At 45.9% G+C, this 23,308-nt stretch overlaps 1 protein-coding gene across 1 annotated transcript in view; it reads left to right on the plus strand.

The window, feature by feature from the left end:
• The window catches only part of GALNT10 (polypeptide N-acetylgalactosaminyltransferase 10), a 125,852-nt gene that overhangs the window by 83,881 nt on the left and 18,663 nt on the right, over positions 1-23,308 (plus strand). Inside the window, exons 5-6 of the mRNA XM_073649851.1 lie at positions 14,521-14,706; positions 15,061-15,244. Of these exons, the coding sequence (XP_073505952.1) occupies positions 14,521-14,706; positions 15,061-15,244 (370 nt within the window). The remainder of the gene's footprint in view (positions 1-14,520; positions 14,707-15,060; positions 15,245-23,308) is intronic.

Raw genomic sequence — 23,308 nt, forward strand, 5'->3', positions numbered from 1 at the left:
ATATTGTGCAGGCACTTCAAATAGAACATCAGGTCTTTTCTCTGCAAACTGCAAGGAACATTAAATGCACATTAAAGCCTGCACTTCACTTTAATGTATTGTGTGTGTTCTCCAGAAACTGTCGACACATTCCGCTTTTATGTTCAATGCTTTTCCCTACTTTTAGTCATTATGTGACCAAAATCAAAGTTTGCTTTATGGATCTGGATCCCTATGTGACTGCTGTGCTGGGAATAAAACCTAAGGCTCTGTTCACATTTTTCTTGACGTATACATAAGACTAGATATATATATATATATATATCAACCAGTAAAGGGGGAAAAAGGTCCTCTTTACCCCATCCACAAAATAAATGACACTTATCTGCTTTCAACCTCCTGGATGTTTTTCTGACACTGTTCAAGTCACCTGACCGCTGCAGTCTATCACAAGCCGCAGTGGTCCTGTGACTGAATCACAATGCAGTCATCATTTCTGGTGCTGGCTTAGACCACTGAGTGACCTGCCATGGAACCAAGAGGTGAGGATGATTAGTTTTATTATTATTATTTCAAAGTCCAGCCCTTAGATAATGAGCAGTTTTTGCCCAGATAACCCCTTTAAGTGCCATACATGTTTTTTCTATTTTTTTTTTATTGTGGACTCTACAGCTAGAAGAGGTACACCATCCTAGCGTATGCCTAAGGGCACTCTTGTCGCATGCAGGGGGTCTTACTTGAACGTCCGGTAGAGGAGTGTTTCACTACTTTGATATTGATGGCCCCTCCTTAGGATTTAAGGCGGCCGGATGTAAACCTTCACGGTGCCGGACACTACAACTCAAGTCAACTGTTTAGTGGCCTTATCGGGTACTCCTCTTCATTTGGGACTGCCAGGTGTCGGTGATCTCATAAACCAAATGATTAGTCATATCGATGACTTTATCCTAGCGTATGACTCGGGGCACTCTTGTCGCATGCAGGGGGATTTACATGAACATCCAGTAGAGGACTGTTTCACTACTTTGATATTGATGGCCCCTCCTTAGGATTTAAGGCGGCCGGATGTAAACCTTCACGGTGCCGGACACAACAACTCCGTCAACTGTTTGTTGGTTTTGGTGGGTACTGCCCTTCATTTGGGGCTGCCGGGTGTCTGTGATCTCATAAAATTAATGATTGGTCAGATCGATGACCTATCGTAAAGATAGTTAATATCGTAGTAGCGAAAGACCCCTTTAAACATTGGAGAATGCTCTTAATTTGTACCCACGATGTAGTAAAGAAATGAGATGTGAAATGGTCACAGTTTTGCAGCAGTCCAAGCCAAATATAAGAAACTTTGTAATTTATCTTATCAGCGAAATATTCTTCTTGCTCCACTTATGAGCCGCCACTTCTCACTTCTCTCTGCCTGGTGAACTCATCATTAGTCTAGTTAAAAAAAAGATGGACTGCCAGGTCACTGAGGGATCAGATTATAGCTGCTTATTGAAGTCTATGGAAAGCCGAGAATGGGGGGGTAAGGAGGGGGAGCAGAGTAAGAGACCAGGGAGAAAGACACTCAGAACTGTGCTCCTGCTTTCTTGTAAGTATTTTATCTCTCCCCAGAGCTGGATTCATACCTACACTGCTCAGTACTACTGTTTGTTGCCTTCCATGCTGCTGCTTTTCAACATGTACTATATAGGGGCAGAAGAGCAGAAATCCCTCGTGTGTCTGTGTGTGCAGTGTATGGGAGTCATCATAGCAGCTAGTCTCCACCTAATAGCTCAGAGACAACTGAAAACTAGAGAGCGAGTCTGCAGTGGGGAAAAGTGGTGAAAAATGCTGAATACTAGTCATAGAAAAGCAAGAAATAGCGTTATTCCTCATATACACAGAGGATCACTTATTCTTAAAATTTCACCTAAAATGACTGGAACACAAAGTACACTAAACCTTAACATCTTAGTTATTGGGGAGAACACAATAGGCTAGCAAGCACTGTTTGTTTGTTTTTTTACTGGGAATGCTATTTACAGCTGCCAGACATGGAAGTCTATTGACTATGTATTTTTTATGGATTATATCAATAGCTGCCAGAAGGTGAAGGACACTGACTAGGAGCTTACTTGGACATGGAAGTAGATTGACTATGTATTTTTTATGGACTGTATCAATAGCTGCCAGAAGGTGAAGGAGACTGACTGGGAGCTTACTTAGTATTTTATTTACAGCTGCCAGAGATGAAAGTAGATTGACTAGGAATTTACTAAGCACTATATTGACATCTACCAGAAGGAAAAAGGAAACTGAGTGGGAGCTTACTATGAACACTATTTACAGCTGCCAGAGATAGTAGATTGACTAGGATTTTTTTACGGACTATATTAACAGCTGCCAGAAGGGGAAGGAGAATGACTGGGAGCTTACTTGGTATTTTATTTACAACTGACAGAGGAAGATTGACTAGGAATTTTTTGTGGACTATATTAACAGCTGCCAGAAGGGGATGGAGACAGGTGGGTGTGGGTGTGATGTGAAACACAAAGCGTCTGCAAGGGTTTTGGGAGTTGTAGGCAGGAAACAGAGAAATGGATTATATGACATTGCCCAGCAGCCAGCTCGATATTGCACTGATTAACAGTAGTGCTGGAAGGGGAAAAACAATTAAGAAAAGTAGGTTTTGGGGTTGAAACCGTGCAGAATAGTTTATATTAGCGGTTATGCAGGGTCATGTAGTTTTATGCAGTTTTTTTCAGCTATTTTTTTTACCACTTCTGTAGCGGGTCCCATCATGACATCTTCTAAAGTTACTCTCCCCATTTTTCTGGAGGAAGATGTCACCCATAGCCATGTATAATATTTTTTTTTTCCTGTTAACAGCGTTATTGATCTGTTTGTTTTCTCAGCTCGGCGCGAGGAGAGGCGGCAATCTTAAAGTATTTTCCTATGAAGTGAATAAGACACTGCCGCACTCTCTTGTCCCAGAAGCGACGTCAGCCAAAGCCATTTCTTTCTTGGAGCCTTCAATCAGATACAAGGAGGCTCTAATTGCTTGCTGGAGGGCAGTGTTTAGACTCTTTCCAACCAGTAGATTTTTGTGATTTATCATTTTTCTTTTCTACGAGGAGAAACTGAAGAAGTGATTACATTTTTTTATTTTTTTCACTTTCGAGACTCTTGCCGCGCGAGCAGCTGAGACTGTGCAGATAAATGTCCGCGAATCAGATTTACCTCCCAGTTTTTGTGAGCGACGCCGGTTTCCCCCAGCTGTCGTATCCAGACGGATCAAGCTGCAGGCGATGGGTATTAATCGCGAGGAACGCGTTGATGGCACAGACTGCCAACAAAACATTAAAAAAAAATAAAATCTTTGGGAATGACGGCCTTGAAACCGGTGCTTATTCTGGGGCTAGAAAGATGGTGTCCTGTTCCAAATCTGTTATCGGCTATGAATTGTTAAAAAAAAAGAAACTTTTTTTCTAATCCTACGTTAATGATCCACTAGATCAAGACTAGAGCTCGTGGCTCAGTACACTAAAGCTCCCATCTATCTGTAATGTGAAGGTTGTGGGTTCGAGACCTGAGTAGACATTAATGATCCAGCTGTAAAGTGGATCCAAAATTTGGCTGGTGCTAATTTGGCAAGAGATGGGTAACAACCTACTGCAAAGTTTCATTAAAGAAGACCCATCCCCTTTCCTGACATGTCCGCTTTGTTCAATTTCAACATTTCTCATCAAAATACAATTATTGAGCCTTTTTTTTTTTTACAGACCTCAGCATTGTATCGTCCCTCTGTTATTCCTCTTTTAAATGTGACAACTGGGCGTGTTTCCTACACAGTCTGACTTGCAGTACTGATTGGACATTGACGGACTGTGTAGGAACACACCCTATCAACAAGAAGAATGGTAACACCCAGTTGTCATTTATTCATACATTTCCAGGAGGAGTCACCTAAAAATGTCACATCACAGTGTTCTACTATATACTAAGTATACACTAAGCTTAAATGTCAGGAGAATGATGGATTCCAGGTAGAAAAATATTCTAGTCTTGGCAGCCTTTTATCCTTCAAGGCATCTTTTTTTTCCCCCTTGTATCATATACATAAGGAAAGCTCTGTAGACCCTCATTCGCTAAACGGAAGCCAGTTTGGCTCCTCTACCTCGTCCAACTTAAAGGGGTATTCCCATCTCCAAGATCCTATCCCAATATGTAGTAGGTGTAATAATAATAATATTAGCAAACACTTCCAATTAGAAATATAGTATAGTTCTTCCAATTTGCTATGTCACTTACCCCATGTGCAGGGCATTACAGTAGCTTAGATATCCATGGTTACATCCACTAACGACTAACTGACTGTCACTATATGATTGGGCATAACCATAGATACCTAAGCTACTACAATGCCCTGCACATGGGGTAAGCGACATAGCAAATCAGAAGAACTATACTATATTTCTAATTGGAGGTATTTGCTAATATTATTATTATTACATCTACTATATATTTGGGATAGAATTTTGGAGATGGGAATAACCCCTTAAGTTGGGAGAGGGAGAAGAGAATCTATGGAGTTGCCAAAAGCGAATGAGGGTCTACAGGGCTTTCCTTATGTATATGATAAAAGAAAATTTAAAAAAATGCAGTGTGAAAAGACCCCCTATGCCTAGAAGGATAAAAGGCTGCCAAGACCAGACTATTTTGCTACCTTGAATCCATCACTCTCCTGACATTTACGCTTAGTGTATACTTAGTATATAGTCAAACACTGAGTTGTGAAATTTCTACGTTAATCCTCCTGGAAATGTTTGAATAAACGACAGCTGGGTGTTACCATTTCTACAGAGTCCTTCAATGTCCAATCAGCACTTCCAGTGTCAGACTGTGTAGGGACACGCCCAGTTGTCAATTTCACATGCATACGTACAGCATGTCATCACTGCAGGACTATTCAACTAATTGGGGGCAAAGAGGAATGGGAAGAAGTTCAGTGAAATGACTGAGGGACCAAACAATAATTATTCACAGCCTCCGATACGACTCCTTTCTGTGCCCGTCCCAACTTCCAGAAGGAAGTGCAGCTCTGGAGCTCCAACTGCTGCTCTGACAAGTGAACCGCTGCGCAGACGGAGACTGCAGACATTTTCCAAGGCACATTCATTTACGTGAGGATGATTTTGCCGCAGAATCCCCCAGTTCTAGGATCCTCGAGCGGTGGGTCTTACACTCGCAGTAGTGCTGACAATCAAGATAACAGAAGGCTTATTTATTTCCCGCTCCCTGATAAATAATTTCATACGCTTTGGCAGCTCCATCAATATAGGAATCTTCATGCTAAATTTGAACAGCTGTTCTTTTTTTTTTTTTCTTAGCAATCAGAGTAAATTATTTAGCTGCGCTCTGTCTGCCAGAACCCTAATTGCCTCCCTGAGAGCCTCTTTATTTTTCCACAGACCTCCCGTCTGTTCCGTCCCCAAAGATCGCGCGCCGGTAGAACAGTATCAGCTTCACTCTGTTGCCCTTTGGTTGCACGTTGCCCTTCATCACTGATTAGAATCTTAATGGGACACTCGGTGCTTAAGTGATAATTGCAACCTGTTGGACCCATAAACACCTCGTCTATCACACTTAAAGGCAATAAAGCCTGCCGAAATGATCTAATTTTGGGATTTGTGGAGATCTTAAGCATACTCTGCAGTATTACACATACCGCATGAATATTCTATTAAACTTTTTTTTTTCCGCAGATTAGACTTGTTTTAAAAAAAAGAAATAAATGTGAAGACTAAACTTAAATCTTTCGCAGCATTACCTCCGCTTTCTCGTCTGCCTAGCTAATCCCCCTAGATTAGCAATTCATGATGTGTAATATGCACCACAGTAAGGATTGGTCAGTCTACTCCAAACCCAATTTTGTGGTTTTGAAGGCCAACTTGCTGAAAGAATTGGAGACTGCCAGAGTTGATAGAGTACATTGCTCGGCTTCCTCTCCTTTTAGATTAAGCATTTCAGAGCTGTCCTCCATGAATCGCTGTCCTCAAGAGCCATGCATGAATTGCTGTCCTCGAAAGGCATCCAAGAAAAACTGTCCACCAGAGCCCTCCGTGAGTCGTTGTTCACCAGAGCCCTCCGTGAGTCGTTGTTCACCAGAGCCCTCCGTGAGTCGTTGTCCACCAGAGCCCTCCGTGAGTCGTTGTCCACCAGAGCCCTCCGTGAGTCGTTGTTCACCAGAGCCCCTCCGTGAGTCGTTGTTCACCAGAGCCCTCCGTGAGTCGTTGTTCACCAGAGCCCTCCGTGAGTCGTTGTTCACCAGAGCCCTCCGTGAGTCGTTGTTCACCAGAGCCCTCCGTGAGTCGTTGTTCACCAGAGCCCTCCGTGAGTCGTTGTTCACCAGAGCCCTCCGTGAGTCGTTGTTCACCAGAGCCCTCCGTGAGTCGTTGTTCACCAGAGCCCTCCGTGAGTCGTTGTTCACCAGAGCCCTCCGTGAGTCGTTGTTCACCAGAGCCCTCCGTGAGTCGTTGTTCACCAGAGCCCTCCGTGAGTCGTTGTTCACCAGAGCCCTCCGTGAGTCGTTGTCCACCAGAGCCCTCCGTGAGTCGTTGTCCACCAGAGCCCTCCGTGAGTCGTTGTCCACCAGAGCCCTCCGTGAGTCGTTGTTCACCAGAGCCCCTCCGTGAGTCGTTGTTCACCAGAGCCCTCCGTGAGTCGTTGTTCACCAGAGCCCTCCGTGAGTCGTTGTTCACCAGAGCCCTCCGTGAGTCGTTGTTCACCAGAGCCCTCCGTGAGTCGTTGTTCACCAGAGCCCCTCCGTGAGTCGTTGTTCACCAGAGCCCTCCGTGAGTCGTTGTTCACCAGAGCCCTCCGTGAGTCGTTGTTCACCAGAGCCCTCCGTGAGTCGTTGTTCACCAGAGCCCTCCGTGAGTCGTTGTTCACCAGAGCCCTCCGTGAGTCGTTGTTCACCAGAGCCCTCCGTGAGTCGTTGTTCACCAGAGCCCTCCGTGAGTCGTTGTCCACCAGAGCCCTCCGTGAGTCGTTGTCCACCAGAGCCCTCCGTGAGTCGTTGTCCACCAGAGCCCTCCGTGAGTCGTTGTTCACCAGAGCCCCTCCGTGAGTCGTTGTTCACCAGAGCCCTCCGTGAGTCGTTGTTCACCAGAGCCCTCCGTGAGTCGTTGTTCACCAGAGCCCTCCGTGAGTCGTTGTTCACCAGAGCCCTCCGTGAGTCGTTGTTCACCAGAGCCCTCCGTGAGTCGTTGTTCACCAGAGCCCTCCGTGAGTCGTTGTTCACCAGAGCCCTCCGTGAGTCGTTGTTCACCAGAGCCCTCCGTGAGTCGTTGTTCACCAGAGCCCTCCGTGAGTCGTTGTTCACCAGAGCCCTCCGTGAGTCGTTGTTCACCAGAGCCCTCCGTGAGTCGTTGTTCACCAGAGCCCTCCGTGAGTCGTTGTTCACCAGAGCCCTCCGTGAGTCGTTGTTCACCAGAGCCCTCCGTGAGTCGTTGTTCACCAGAGCCCTCCGTGAGTCGTTGTTCACCAGAGCCCTCCGTGAGTCGTTGTTCACCAGAGCCCTCCGTGAGTCGTTGTTCACTAGAGCCCTCCGTGAGTCGTTGTTCACCAGAGCCCTCCGTGAGTCGTTGTTCACCAGAGCCCTCCGTGAGTCGTTGTTCACCAGAGCCCTCCGTGAGTCGTTGTTCACCAGAGCCCTCCGTGAGTCGTTGTTCACCAGAGCCCTCCGTGAGTCGTTGTTCACCAGAGCCCTCCGTGAGTCGTTGTTCACCAGAGCCCTCCGTGAGTCGTTGTTCACCAGAGCCCTCCGTGAGTCGTTGTTCACCAGAGCCCTCCGTGAGTCGTTGTTCACCAGAGCCCTCCGTGAGTCGTTGTTCACCAGAGCCCTCCGTGAGTCGTTGTTCACCAGAGCCCTCCGTGAGTCGTTGTTCACCAGAGCCCTCCGTGAGTCGTTGTTCACCAGAGCCCTCCGTGAGTCGTTGTCCACCAGAGCCCCCTCCGTGAGTCGTTGTCCACCAGAGCCCCCTCCGTGAGTCGTTGTCCACCAGAGCCCCCTCCGTGAGTCGTTGTCCACCAGAGCCCCCTCCGTGAGTCGTTGTCCACCAGAGCCCCCTCCGTGAGTCGTTGTCCACCAGAGCCCCCTCCGTGAGTCGTTGTCCACCAGAGCCCCCTCCGTGAGTCGTTGTCCACCAGAGCCCTCCGTGAGTCGTTGTCCACCAGAGCCCTCCGTGAGTCGTTGTCCACCAGAGCCCTCCGTAAGTCGTTGTCCACCAGAGCCCTCCGTGAGTCGTTGTCCACCAGAGCCCTCCGTGAGTCGTTGTTCACCAGAGCCCTCCGTGAGTCGCTGCCCACCAGAACCCTCAAAGAAACTCTGTCCATCTGAGGCCATCTATGAATTGCTGTCTACCAGAGCCCTCTGTGAAACCATATCCACCACACCTCTTCATAAAACTCCAGCAGCCACATAATTAAGGCAAGTAGGGAGGCTAGCCTACTCTACTGGGAGGCAGAATGGGTAAATGTGACACTAGCTCCTAGCCAGCTTTTTTGCGGGCACATTTGCACAATGGTTACCACCAGTTGCACTCTAGAAGACCGTTCACCAGGACTTGTCTGACAGCGCTAAAACTATACACACTCCAGTGGTCGAGTGTGGTTTTTACACAAGTTTGTCAGTTCATTTCTATGATGGCAGAATCTGTTTTGACTGCTGGAAATGTAAAATTTGGAAACATTTTTGGACCTTCCTAAAAACCCCTCTTGTTCATTATTCATCATGATTACAATTAAGCTTTTAAAGGAGAACTGCATAATTTCTCTGCCTGCTGTGTCTGCTGTAATCTAATGCTCTGCTGATTCACCTCACTGGTACATGCTCTGCATAATTTCTCTGCTTTATCTGTCCCACTCCATTCAATACCCACATATGTCTGCCCCTTCCCCACTATAGATCTTATCTGATTTTTAGAGGTGCTAAACTGCAGAGACTAGAGTCCTAGCTCTGTCTTTGATCACCCAGCCATCTCCTGGTGAGACGACCAGCTGCTAATTTAGCCATAAGCAGCTCCCACAATGCCCTTCTCCTGATAGTTTAATGTGCCCTATATATTTAGAAGCTCTGTAAGGGGTGCACGTGTGCTGGGGTGTGCACGCGTCTTCTTGTGCAAAGTGGCTTCGGAGATAAGTGGCAGTTATTTCAGAGGCAATTAGTCAGGGCAGGAGTCAGGTAACCAACACTTTGACCACTTACTCTCTTTTAACTATGTTTCTGTTAGCTTTCACTTTTTCCTCTATAGTCCTTCACTTTCAAATAACCCCTCAAATCCCTACACCTAGTAAGAAACTCTTCATCTCTCCCTCCATCCTCCCCATTCACTTTACCTCATCCTCCGAATTATTCCTCAACATTCAATCCTGGAACTCCAAGCACAGACAGCCACCCCATGCTCTCTCTTGCTCCCACCTGCTAACACTTTCTCTGCTCCTACTCACTGCTGGAGATATCTCTCCAAATCCTGGTCCTCCTCGCCATATCCCCACAGTTACTTCTTCCTACTATCCACGACCTTCCACAAACTGTCGCAACCCTTCTAACCTCATACCCATCCAACTAATCCCCACTCCCTTAGTTGCTCTAACAGGAGCTCTATGGAACGCTCGCTCTGTCTGCAACAAACTTTCCTTCATCCACGATCTTTTCATTACAAACAAACTTTCCTTCCTCGCCATCACTGAAACCTGGCTCACCCCCTCTGACACAGCCTCCCCAGCTGCACTTTCATATGGCGGATTCCAACTTTCCCACACCCCCCGCCCAACGGCAAACATGACGGAGGCGTAGGTTTTCTCCTATCAGAACACTGCGCTTTCACCCAAATCCCACTGCCACCCTCCGTTACACTCCCCTCTTTTGAGGTGCACTGTGTGCGCATCTATTCCCCCTCCAACTGGCCGTCGTTTACCGAACCCCAGGGCATGCCACCACCTTCTTAGACCACTTCACCACCTGGCTGCTTCACTTCCTCTCCACTGACATCCCCACTATCATAATAGGTGACTTCAACATCCCCATTAGCACTTCCCACTCGTCTGTCTCTAAGTTCCTATCTCTCACTTCCTCCTTCGGACTCACTCAATGGTCTTCCACACCCACCCACAAAGATGGCCACACACTGGACCTCATCTTCACCCGCCTCTATTCCCTATCTAACCTCTCTAACTCACCTCTCCCTCTCTGACCATAACCTCCTCACATTCTCTACCCTCTCCTCTCCAGGTGCACAATCCCCACTCCACAAACTTACACACCCTTGCAGAAATCTCAAACACCTTGACCTACACTCACTCTCTGAATCCCTCCTCCCTCTTACAGACATAAATTCCTTACACAATGCAGACGTTGCTGCTGCTTCATATAACACCACAATAGCTGCAGCTCTCGACTCGATCGCCCCTCTCACACACACCACATCTCGCACATTCAACAGGCAACCCTGGCACACTAAACTTACTAAAGAACTGCGCCGGGCCTCCAGGGTTGCGGAGCGGAGATGGAAAAGGTCTCACTCCATCGAGCACTTCATTGCATTCAAGCAATCCCTCACTAATTTCAAGGCCGCACTCACTACAGCAAAACAAACCTACTTCTCATCTCTCATATCCTCCCTATCTCACAACCCTAAACAGCTATTTAACACTTTCAACTCTCTCCTTCGTCCCCCAGCACCTCCTCCCTCTTCTCTCATCTCAGCCGAAGACTTTGCCTCCTTCTTCAAACAGAAGATTGACACCATCAGACAAAACTTTTGCCTAAAGTCCACACAACCCCTCCTCATATCTACTCAACCCTCCTCCTCCAAACCCCACTTCTCCACCATTACAGAAGGTCAAGTCTCCTCTTTACTCTCCAAATCACACCTCACCACCTGTGAACTTGACCCAATCCCATCCCACCTCATCACTAACCTTGCCACAGTCTTCATCCCAACCATAACCCACCTCTTCAACCTGTCACTAACAACCGGTGTCTTCCCCTCATGTTTCAAACATGCCGCAATCACACCCATCCTCAAAAAGCCCTCCCTTGACCCTTCCTCTCTGACTAGCTACCGCCCCATATCACTCCTCCCCTTTGCCTCAAAACTACTAGAACAACATGTCCACCTTGAACTGTCCTCCCACCTCTCCTCCTGCTCCCTCTTCGACCGCCTGCCATCTGGCTTCCGACCGCATCACTCGACTGAAACTGCCCTGACTAAAGTCACCAACGACCTACTAAATGCCAAATCCAAGCGACACTACTCCATCCTCCTCCTTCTGGACCTGTCATCTGCCTTTGACACAGTGGACCATTCCTTCTTACTCCAGATTCTCTCATCTCTTGGCATCACGGACTTGGCTCTATCTTGGATCTCCTCATACTTAACAGACAGGACATTCAGCGTCTCCCACTCACACACCACCTCTTCATCTCGCCCCCTATCTGTTGGTGTCCCCCAAGGTTCAGTTCTAGGACCTCTGCTCTTCTCCATCTACACCTTTGGCCTGGGACAGCTCATAGAGTCTCACGGTTTTCAGTATCACCTCTATGCTGATGACACACAGATCTACCTCTCTGGACCCGATATCTCCTCCCTACTAACCAAAATCCCACTATGTCTGACCGCCATCTCATCCTCCTTCTCTGACAGATTTCTAAAACTCAACATGGATAAAACAGAGTTCATCCTCTTTCCACCCTCTCATTCACATCCCCCATCTGACCTAGCCATCAACGTCAATGGCTGTTCACTCTCCCCAGTCCCACAAGCTCGCTGCCTTGGAGTAACCCTGGACCCTGACCTCTCCTTCAAGCCACATATCCAAGCCCTTTCCACTTCCTGCCGACTCCAACTCAAAAACATCTCCCGGATCCGCACATTCCTCACCAAAGACTCTGCAAAAACACTAGTGCACGCCCTCATCATATCCAGCCTCGACAACTGCAACCTCCTGCTCCGTGGCCTCCCTTCCAACACTCTTGCGCCTCTCCAATCTATCCTAAACTCTGCTGCCTGACTAATCCACCTGTCCCCCTCTATTCCCTGGCCTCTCCTCTCTGTCAATCTCTTCACTGGCTCCCTATTGCCCAGAGAATTCAATTCAAAACCCTAACCACGGCATACAAAGCCATCCACAACCTGTCTCCTCCATATATCTCTGACCTAGTCTCCCGGTACTTACCTACACGCAACCTCCGATCCTCACAGGATCTCCTTCTCTACTCCCCTCTTATCTCCTCTTCCCACAATCGTATACAAGATTTCTCCCGTGCTTCCCCCCTACTCTGGAACTCTCTACCCCAACACATCAGACTCTCGCCTACCGTGGAAACCTTCAAAAGAAGCCTGAAGACCTACTTCTTCCGACAAGCCTACAACCTGCAGTAACCACCGCTCCACCATACCGCTGCATGACCAGCTCTACCCTCACCTACTGTATCCTCACACCCCCTTCTAGAATGTGAGCAGGGTCCTCGCTCCTCCTGTACCAGTCGCTGACTCGTTTTGTTAAGATTATGTAAATGCTTTTGTTATGTATATCCCTATCACATGTAAAGCGCCATGGAATAAATGGCGCTATAATAATAATAAATAATAATAATAACTTCTATGGGAAGACACAGGTGTCCCTTTGGGCCAAGTCTTACATGCCATCATCTTTTTAGCAGGTGGAGCCAAAAACTTGGTGGTGCCCATGAATATGCCACCAACCCTTGTGATCAAGAGCCTTGAGATGGGGCATTGTGAACCATAGGTCTCATCTTGTTTTATTAAAAGGCAGCCTGAAAATATTTAGTGTTCTGGCAATTGCTTAGTTGAGTGTCCCTTTAAAAACAATCAGGCAAACTATATCTTGTCTGGGGAAAATGCGAGTACGTGTTTTTGACTCCTACCTTCCAGAAGTCGTTGCCTGCACCTCATTATTTTGCTCCGTTTTGACGCTATAGCTGTAAGAATCCTTGGCAAAATACATCTATCTAATCTCTCAGCTCCCCGCCGAGACCACTCTTGCCATGTCTATTCCTTGAAAGCCACACACAGTTGCTAAATTATTAAAACTGTAAAGCTTTAATGTCGGCCACGGTGCCCCGGAGAACTGCAAGGGAAAAAGTTAAAACAGTTGTGTTTTTTCTTTCTTTTAACGCACTAGAGGAAAGAAACATTATTTTGCAGGGAGTCGTGGTAGCGAGCCGCGCGGCGGCAGCAAAAGTTTACATTATAAATAATGACAAAACCCTACGGAAGAGAGATGGTATGATTTACCGAGATATTGCCGTCAATCCCACTAGCAGTGCCAGCTGGTTAGGTTAGTGGAGCACGGCTCCAGCTGCTGCAGTACTGCTTTAGTGCAGAGGATGGCAGTCTTTAATTTACCAGTTCTTTATACTATATAATCAATTCTGATTGGTTGTTGTAATTTTTGTTTTCTTGATATATTAATGATGTATCTCATGCTGTTCTATCTATTGACACTGGTATAGAGTTTTGTGGGAAAAGATTTAGTATCACCTTTAATTTATTTCTTGCTTATTCTGTGCTTAGGAGTCCAGTGGGCGGTCCTATCGGTGAGTGACAGCCTTCCTGTCAAATCAGTGAGCAGGGAACAGTTATCGCCCCCACCCCCTCCGTATGCAAGCATGCTCAGATTGACTGTGTGTGCATGTGTCCCAGAAGGGAGTGAGGAATAAGTTGGAGCCAGCACCAGCTTATCTCTCTAGGGGCTACCAATTAAGATCCAGCATGCCTAATCCTTGTCAGGAGGATCCCATACACATTAGATTGGCCAATTTTGGTTGGACGCACTGATAGACATCTAATGTGTATGGCCAGAACTCAAACCCCTTTGGCAGTGCCCAGAGATTTGTTTCTTAAAACCACCTTGTCAACTTTCCGAGTAGGCAATCATTTATATGAGTGGGCTTTTTCTTAGACGTAGAGTCAGATTTCTTTTAGAGGGAACCAGTCACCGGGTTTTTTGCTATGTAATCCAAGAGCAGTATGATGTAGCGACAGAGACCCTGATTCCAGCGATGTGTCACTTGCTGGTCTGCCTGGTGTAGTTTTTATGCGATCACAGTGTATAACCCCGCTCACACCGCTGATTGGCCGCTTTTTGTGTACTCTTTTTATTGGCAGAAAGCTGGTGGAGGTGTGGTTGGACCAGGAGGCACGAGACACCTAGTCCTGTAGTGATAATCTCCTGCTGATAAAACACTCATATTATTAAAACCGCAAAACACAGACCTGTAAGTGATACATTGCTGGAATCAGGATCTATGGCCCTACATCATGCTGCTCTCATTACACAGTAAAACATGCTGACATATTCTCTTTAACTAAAGTCTCCAAGGCTAGAGACTTTGTCCTGGAAATGAGCGGTGGTCCGAGACTACAGACGTGACCAATGTCATCTTCAATGATGGATCATTCTTACTGGATTTCCCTTATAGATTTTTGACGACACATATCTAATCCGAATATCTTTCTATCTTCTCCATTTTAGAGCATCTGAAAAAACGCCTGGAGGAATACATGGTGAATTTTCCTAAAGTTAGAATAGTCCGCACCAAGAAGAGAGAAGGTCTGATTCGCACGCGTATGTTAGGAGCCTCTACGGCCATCGGAGAAGTCATCACTTTTCTCGACTCGCACTGCGAGGCCAATGTGAACTGGCTTCCTCCGCTGCTGGGTAAGCGCACCCCCGATACCGCTCCCCCCGCCGCGTCCATGTACATCATTAGTCAGTGCAATTACCGTGCACAGAGCATCCTACAGATCCACCACTTTTCCCTACTACAAAGTCCTATTTGTGTCTTCCCCCCTTGTGCATCCTCATGACAACCGTTCTCCGGAGGACTGGCATTTGTCACTTCTTTTCTAGTTTTGGCGGAGCGTCTGACCTAAATCTCTTACTACAAGGGAGATTATGTACAAACAGCTCATTCCGCTCCTCCACAGTTTGCTGTAATTACAGCTTTATCTGCAGCCGCTTCCAAACCAAGTTTGAGATTTGTCTAAATTGAAATTCCGTCTCTTCCTGCAGATCGTATCGCCCAGAACCGCAAGACAATCGTGTGCCCGATGATTGACGTCATCGACCACGACAACTTTGGATATGAGACGCAAGCTGGAGACGCCATGCGGGGGGCCTTTGACTGGGAGATGTTTTACAAACGCATCCCCATTCCTTCAGAGCTGCAGAAGTCCGATCCCAGCGATCCTTTCGAGTGAGTTCCAATGGTCTTTAATCCCATGACACTAGCCATCCACATCCACCCCTAATCTCATCTGGGCCAATTTCTATCCCTCCTACACCCAGGTATAATGAACACCTACCCATTTTTAGAATTTAAGGGGATTTCCACCCCCTAGTACAACTTGCCAAATTCAAACAGTGGCCGTGATGTGACCACATACTTGACTAAGTTCTCATTCACTTCTTTCAGTGTTCACATACTTGAGGTCATGTAATAACTGCACAAACCAGCTAGCAGTGCCGAATCCTAATAGCGTATGTATTACATACCAGCACGCTGCACTGCTTGTTAAAAATTTGGTCTGGGGTGGAAACTCTCTTTAAGTGATAGTTTACCTTCACAACCAATTTCTTTTTAAGTTAAAGAGGACATCTCACTTCCTCAAAAAATTGAGTTAAATACCTTGTAAAAATCTCTCAGCTTCGCTGATTTTGACGCTCTTTACCATTTTTTGCTGCATCGCTCCATTGCAGAGATATTCACATTTGTTGCTTTAGGAGTACACTATGTGAAATCTCTGCTTGTAGACCACCTGGGTGTTTCTTCAGAGTCTTCTCTGGTGGTTTGTGCTTTTACCCATCCCTCCCAAACACTGTCAATCACAGCGTGGTAGCTGATCTAGCAGTCTCGGGCCCTGTCAAGCTGTGATTGGCAGCGTCTGGGAGGCAGGGGTGAAAGCGCACGCCTCTAGAGAAGACTCTGAAGAAACGCCCAAGCAGAGATTTCACATACTGCGCTCTAGAAGAGCAAATGTAAATATCTCTGTAATGACAAAACGCAGCGAAAAAAGGAAAATCGCGACAGAATCAGGGGAACTCGGGGATTTTTACATATTAAACTTAATTGTTTTGAGCAAGTGACAGATCGTCTTTAAGGATTTGTTCACCATTGCCACTAGTTTTTGTTTTTTTATTACACCTGTGCATCCACAATGAAAAAAAAGAACCAACTTGGCAAACAGTATTCATTAAAGGGAACTTGTCACCAGTTTTAGATTTGCTTAACAAATGCCACAACCGTTATCTGCTTTTGTACTGCATTCTACAAACGTGTCTATCCTCTCCTGACTCCCCCTGTACCCCCCTAAAATTACCATTTTAATTCTTCCCGTGCTTTGAGGATGGTCTTGTCGGATGGGCGTCCTCATTGCGGCATCTATGCCTCTCTCTGCTCCTAATCACCATCCTCCTGCTTTGATTGATGTGAATATAGCGAAACAAAATCTTGCACAATAGACATGCAGGCCCCTGTAGGCGCACTTCGCTCTGCCCTGTAGCGGTCAGAGCAAAAACCATCACTGCGCAGGTGTCAAGCGCTAACTCTCCCAACTTCCCATACATACAGCCCGAACAACTCCGTGTCCCCTAAAAGAGCCACTGCTCGACTCAGTCAGCAGCTTATCCATCCTATAGTCAGGAGGCTCTCATACACATTAGACTTTCGGTCTACCCCATCAAATTTTTTTGGGCGATAGACATCACCTTTAAAAATGAAGCACATTTGCAAATAGTCACTTTTAGTTTTTTTTTGTCTAAATCTAATATAACAACTGGCTGCAGCAGAAGCCTCCCCCCACTTTCCTGTCTCATTAATCTACTCTTTTCTTTGATCATATTTGTCCCATTTTACAAATAAAACTAAAAAGTATATAAATCTATGTCCCTGAGTATCAGGAGCTGCTCAGTCATGTCCTCCTTTGCCTCGCCGTATAACAATTGGCTGCAGCAGAAGCCTCCCCGCCACTTTCCTGTTTGATTAATCTTTCATTAATCTACTGCTTTTCTTTGATCATATTTGTGCCATATTACAAATAAAACTAAGAAATGTATAAATCTATGTCCCTGAGTTTCGGGGGCTCAGCCATGTCCTCCTTTGCCTCGCCGTATAACAACTGGCTGCAGCAGAAGCCTCCCCCCACTTTCTTGTCTGATTAATCTTTCATTAATCTACTGCTTTTCTTTGATCATATTTGTCCCATATTACAAATAGATTTTTATATTTCTTCCTTTTATTTGTAATATTGGACTAATATGATCAAAGAAAAGCAGTAGATTAATGATCGATTAATCAGACAAGAAAGTGGGGGGCGGGGGGCTTCTGCTGCAGCCAGTTGTTATACGGCGAGGCAAACAGGGACAGGGACATTCTAGCTCATTGAGGGGAGTCGTGGGCGAAGCCCCCCGTCTTTTGTGTCCATATTAACACAATTCCTCTACATTATTCATCTCCGATACTTAATTTCAATGCTTATTCTTCTTTTCTTTTTTTTTCTTTTTTTTTTTTTACAGGTTTGCATAAAATATTTCCTTTTTGCAAATGTATTTCCAAGGTTGTTGCAATAATGGATCATTTATTACTGAACTCTGAGTTCTCAAAAAATTGCGAGTAAGGATAAAGGTTCCTTCAATGCCCCCCCCCCCATAGTCCATTATATGATCGTGCGAGGCTTTTGTGTCTGGTGAGAGAACACTGGGTTAATTTTTATTTTTTTTACACTTTTACAATTTTATTTCTGAATTTTATGCAGAAATTTGAGCTGCCATCGGAATGCTAAGTATTGGTTGCGTCTTGTTACCAAGATACAGCATTGGAAATGAAACATAAAGAGCAAAAGTGGCGGTGGAGCGCGCGTTGGGGATTCATCGGGAATTATTAAAACCCTTTTTTAAAGGTCTTTCAAAAAAAGATATTAAAAGGGTTTTTTTTACTTTTTTTTATTATTGCGATTTAGAGTACTGCAAGCTAAAAATTTGCCCAGCAACACCAATATATGTAAATATTAAAACCTAAAAGGGGCCATGTTCCTTATATAATTGTGGCCCGAATGCTCATTCAGCTGAAAGCTATCCCACCCCCACCCTCATAGACATGCGCACTTGGATCAGTTGAGCCTGCATGTTATCTCCTGTACATCGATGGGGGTCCAACTACTGGGACCGGCACCGATTGCAGGAGCTGAGCTTTTTCTAAGCATTGAAGGTGCCAGCTGTGTTATACAGCCAGCACCTGAAAGTAACTGCTGCTATCATTTAACATATAAAAAATAAAAAATTAAATAATAAACCAAAAATGACATCACCCCTGCCTTTTTTGAAAACTACAGAATAAAAATAAATTCACACACTTCGTATTGCCGCATGCATAGCTGCCCAATCTAATAAAATATAAAAATATTTCCACTTTACGGTGACCACAGAAACAAAAAAAAAATTTGGAATGGCAGAATTGCTGTACTGTTTTTTAGATACTTCAGCACCCCCCCAAAAAAAATTAAATAAAAAAATATCTGAAAGTTTGACCGTCACTTCCAAACAAAGAACAGGTGTATACTAAGAGTAGCCATCTCCTAGCAAATAAAGCTGCACTCTGTAGCGCTATAGCATGTAAACATGAAATATATGAAATTAGAATTGCATTACTGCTCTAGAAAATAGGAAAAAACGAAGATACTTGGCACATAAATTGGCCAATTAATGTGTGCCCAGTAACCACAACAAGGCTATCTTCTTTGCTGGGAACCTATCCTAATGTGATTCCTCTCCTAGGCTGATAGCCTACATTTATATGGGTAGATAATATCCTGCTGTGATTAAAACCGCCATAAGCTGTTGGGTGGAAGCTATCAGCCCAGGAGAGGTATCACATTAGGATAGGTTCCCAGCAAAGATGATCGCCTTGTCATGGCTGATGGGCACCCATGAAATGGCCAATTTATGCGCTAAGTATCTTCGTTTTTTCCTATTTTCTAGAGCAGTAATGCAATTCCAATTTCATATATTTCATGTTTACATGCTATAGCACTACAGAGTGCTACTTATTTTGTCAGAAAGTCTTATAGACCCCAATGTGAATAAAAACAACTGCTTACACAGCAAAAAAAACAAACACTGATACCACTCTATCAAAAAATTAAAAGTTAAGGCTTTCAGAATATAGGGACTGAAGGCAATTTTTTTATTCATTTATTTTTAAATAGTAAAAAAAAAAAAAATTCTGCAAATTGAGATTTACTCTAACCGTTCTGATCCACAGAATAAAGTTACCTGCTAATTTTTTTTTCCCGGAAAGTGAGCATCGTGAAACCAAAAGACAACAGCGAAATTGCTGTGTTTTTGTTTTTTTTTTGTGTGTATTTTTATAGATTTTACCCCAAATTGGATTTTTTACAGTACATTATATAGTAAAATAAATGGTGTCTGTCAAAACAACTCATCCCGCAAAAAAAAAAGCCTTTGTAAAGATACGTTGAAAGAAAAATAATAAAGTTATGGCTCTTCAAAGCAGAAGAGGATAAAGCGAAATCACCAAAGTGTTCGCGTTTTCAAAGAGTTAAAGATCCTATCCCAAAATGTAGTAGGTCTAATAATATTAGCAAATACCTCCAATTAGAAATATAGTATAGTTCTTCTGATTTGCTATGTCTCTTACCCCATGTGCAGGGCATTGCAATAGCTTAGGTACTCATGGTTATGACCAATCATATAGTGACAGTTAGTTGTTAGTGGTTGTAACCATGGATATTTAAGCTACTGCAATGCCCTGCACATGGGGTAAACGACATAGCGAATCAGAAGAACTATACTATATTTCTAATTGGAGGTATGGGCTAATATTATTATTATTATTATTATTAAACCTACATATTGGGATAGGATCTTGGAGATGGGAATACCCCTTTAAAGGTACTTAAAAAAACAAAACATAGACCTGTATAAATGTCTTCTTTCCCCTGTGCCTGCTATTGTCGGCCCTGCGCTTTGCAGCCGCTGTTGATATCTTTATCTCACTTTCCGCGCTCTGACAAGTGCTGGCGGTTGCTTTATGACTAATTACCTGATTAGCATGGCCTTTGTTTCCTGACACAGCGTGATGGAGTGAAATATAGACGGGGAATATAGCGACACCGGCACTTACCGACGTTCTGTTCTGTGCAGCTTGATTGAAAGAGTTCTTCACTTAGAGCATTGACTATTTGGTTGCCTTCTGAGATATTAGTATGTGGGTCTATACCGCCACATCATGCTGGAACCGCAGCACACATCTCATGACGCATTCGTCTGACTCATGAGTATTGTGATGAGATCCGAGGACTCTACAGAGAGTGATCTTATATAAAGGAATGATACATGACTATTTGACTCCTATCTTATGACATTTCGCTAGAATAGAGGGGGTCTGACCTTTACGGATCCTGAAATAAAGGGGCCACAGCACTGATTTAGCAATGCACCAATCGGCACAACAGCTCTCCATCCACCTGCCGCCAGCTCTGTTTATCAGTTTATCTCCCAGGGTGCGGGTTTGTGGGACGTTCTCAGGAGCTGAGCCCGCTCCATACAAGGCAGGTGCCGGCTGTGTTATACGGCCGGTATCTGCACCTAATAGCTAACTCCAGAATTGTCCCTTTTTGCTCCACCAAAAATTCCTGAAAAAAAAATTTACCAACTCTGGATGCAATGAACAAGCCTCCACACAGCTCCATCAACAGAAAAATGAAAATGATAGGTATCAGAGAAAAGGAAGGGGAAAAAAAAAATCAAAAGTGCAAAAAAAGGAAAATTTGGCTATGTCAGGAAGGGGTTAAATGAATGTGGCTGGTTGCCAATGCCTTAACAGCTGGGTTTGCACAGTGATGCAGGAAGCTCAGTGTTGTGGAGCTCAGTGTTGCACCTCCCTTTTAAGATAAAGGGGACATTTTCTTCTTCATAAATGGGCATTGTCGGATAGCGCTTGTAAATACAAACTCTTTTGCAATTTACTGCTTTTTAAAATTTTTAGTCGTTCTTGAGATATTGACACTTTTCTGTTTACAGCTCGTTGCCTTGGAGACCGACCACCGCTGCTAGACAGAACATGTGCAGTGCTGGCAAGCTCTTTTCTATTGAGCTTGTATGCTCTGTTTTGTAGCTGGCAAGGCTCAATGGAGCGCGCTATTACCTCATAATCCCAGCCAACTTCAGTACAGTGCTTACAAGCTAGACAGCAGTGGTGGTCGGTCTCCTAGGCAACGATCTGTAAATGAAAGAAAAGTGTTTATATCTCAAGAATGGCTGCAAAGTTTAACAAGCAGTAAATTGCAAAAGTACTTGTACTTACAAGCTCTATCCGACAGTATGCATCTGTGAATATGGGAATAACCATTTAAGGCCCTCCATATACATTAGTAAAAGTTGGCTTGATCAACAAACCATCTAAGTTATGTGGGGACCTCCTGACTGCCCCCCAACAGATTAAGTCAGGTGACATAAGGATCGGGTGGTTGGAATTTAATTGTCTGATTATTTTGTTCTGAGCTTAGATAAGCCGCTGCCATAGATAGCCGAGCCTGTGCATGGTGGAGTCTGAAGAGAGCTGTCAGCTGTGTATGGCCAGCTATAGGATCACTAGGGGTCTGACTACTGGCGGTCATTGATTGATATCCGAGTGATATGATGTCCAATTAGAATAAGGTACTAGCCCTATAAAGAGCAATTTCAAAAGCTCATCCTCTCTGCCCATTAGTCACAGCACTGTTCCTCGACTCTTCCCAGTAGTCACAGCACTGTTCCTCGACTCTTCCCAGTAGTCACAGCACTGTTCCTCGACTCTTCCCAGTAGTCACAGCACTGTTCCTCGACTCTTCCCAGTAGTCACAGCACTGTTCCTCGACTCTTCCCAGTAGTCACAGCACTGTTCCTCGACTCTTCCCAGTAGTCACAGCACTGTTCATCGACTCTTCCCAGTAGTCACAGCACTGTTCCTCGACTCTTCCCAGTAGTCACAGCACTGTTCCTCGACTCTTCCCAGTAGTCACAGCACTGTTCCTCGACTCTTCCCAGTAGTCACAGCACTGTTCCTCGACTCTTCCCAGTAGTCACAGCACTCTTCCTCTCCCCTTCCCAGTAGTCACAGCCCTCTGCCTCTCCTCTTCCCAGCAGTCACAGCCCTTTGCCTCCCCTCTTCTCAGTAGTCACAGCCCTCTGCCTCACCTCTTCCTGGTAGTCACAGTCCTCTGCCTTTCCTCTTCCAATAGTCACAGTCCTCTGCCTTTCCTCTTCCAGTAGTCACAGCCCTCTGCCATTCCTCTTCCCAGTAGTCACAGGCCTCTGCTTCTTCCAGTAGTCACGGCGTTCCTCCTCCCAGTAGTCACGGCGCTCCTCCTCCCAGTAGTCACGGCGCTCCTCCTCCCAGTAGTCACGGCGCTCCTCCTCCCAGTAGTCACGGCGCTCCTCCTCCCAGTAGTCACGGCGCTCCTCCTCCCAGTAGTCACGGCGCTCCTCCTCGCAGTAGTCACGGCGCTCCTCCTCGCAGTAGTCACGGCGCTCCTCCTCCCAGTAGTCACGGCGCTCCTCCTCCCAGTAGTCACGGCGCTCCTCCTCCCAGTAGTCACGGCGCTCCTCCTCCCAGTAGTCACGGCGCTCCTCCTCCCAGTAGTCACGGCGCTCCTCCTCCCAGTAGTCACGGCGCTCCTCCTCCCAGTAGTCACGGCGCTCCTCCTCCCAGTAGTCACGGCGCTCCTCCCCTCTTCCGAGTAGTCACGGCGCTCCTCCTCCCCACTTCCCAGTAGTCACAGCGCTCCTCCTCCCCACTTCCCAGTAGTCACAGCGCTCCTCCTCCCCACTTCCCAGTAGTCACAGCGCTCCTCCTCCCCACTTCCCAGTAGTCACAGCGCTCCTCCTCCCCACTTCCCAGTAGTCACAGCGCTCCTCCTCCCCACTTCCCAGTAGTCACAGCGCTCCTCCTCCCCACTTCCCAGTAGTCACAGCGCTCCTCCTCCCCACTTCCCAGTAGTCACAGCGCTCCTCCTCCCCACTTCCCAGTAGTCACAGCGCTCCTCCTCCCCACTTCCCAGTAGTCACAGCGCTCCTCCTCCCCACTTCCCAGTAGTCACAGCGCTCCTCCTCCCCACTTCCCAGTAGTCACAGCGCTCCTCCTCCCCACTTCCCTGTAGTCACAGCGCTCCTCCTCCCCACTTCCCTGTAGTCACAGCGCTCCTCCTCCCCACTTCCCTGTAGTCACAGCGCTCCTCCTCCCCACTTCCCAGTAGTCACACAA

This window comes from Phyllobates terribilis, unplaced genomic scaffold, assembly GCF_046119375.1.
Source record: "Phyllobates terribilis strain yellow unplaced genomic scaffold, ASM4611937v1 Scaffold_10__3_contigs__length_209671492, whole genome shotgun sequence".
In the NCBI taxonomy this organism is placed as follows: domain Eukaryota; kingdom Metazoa; phylum Chordata; class Amphibia; order Anura; family Dendrobatidae; genus Phyllobates; species Phyllobates terribilis.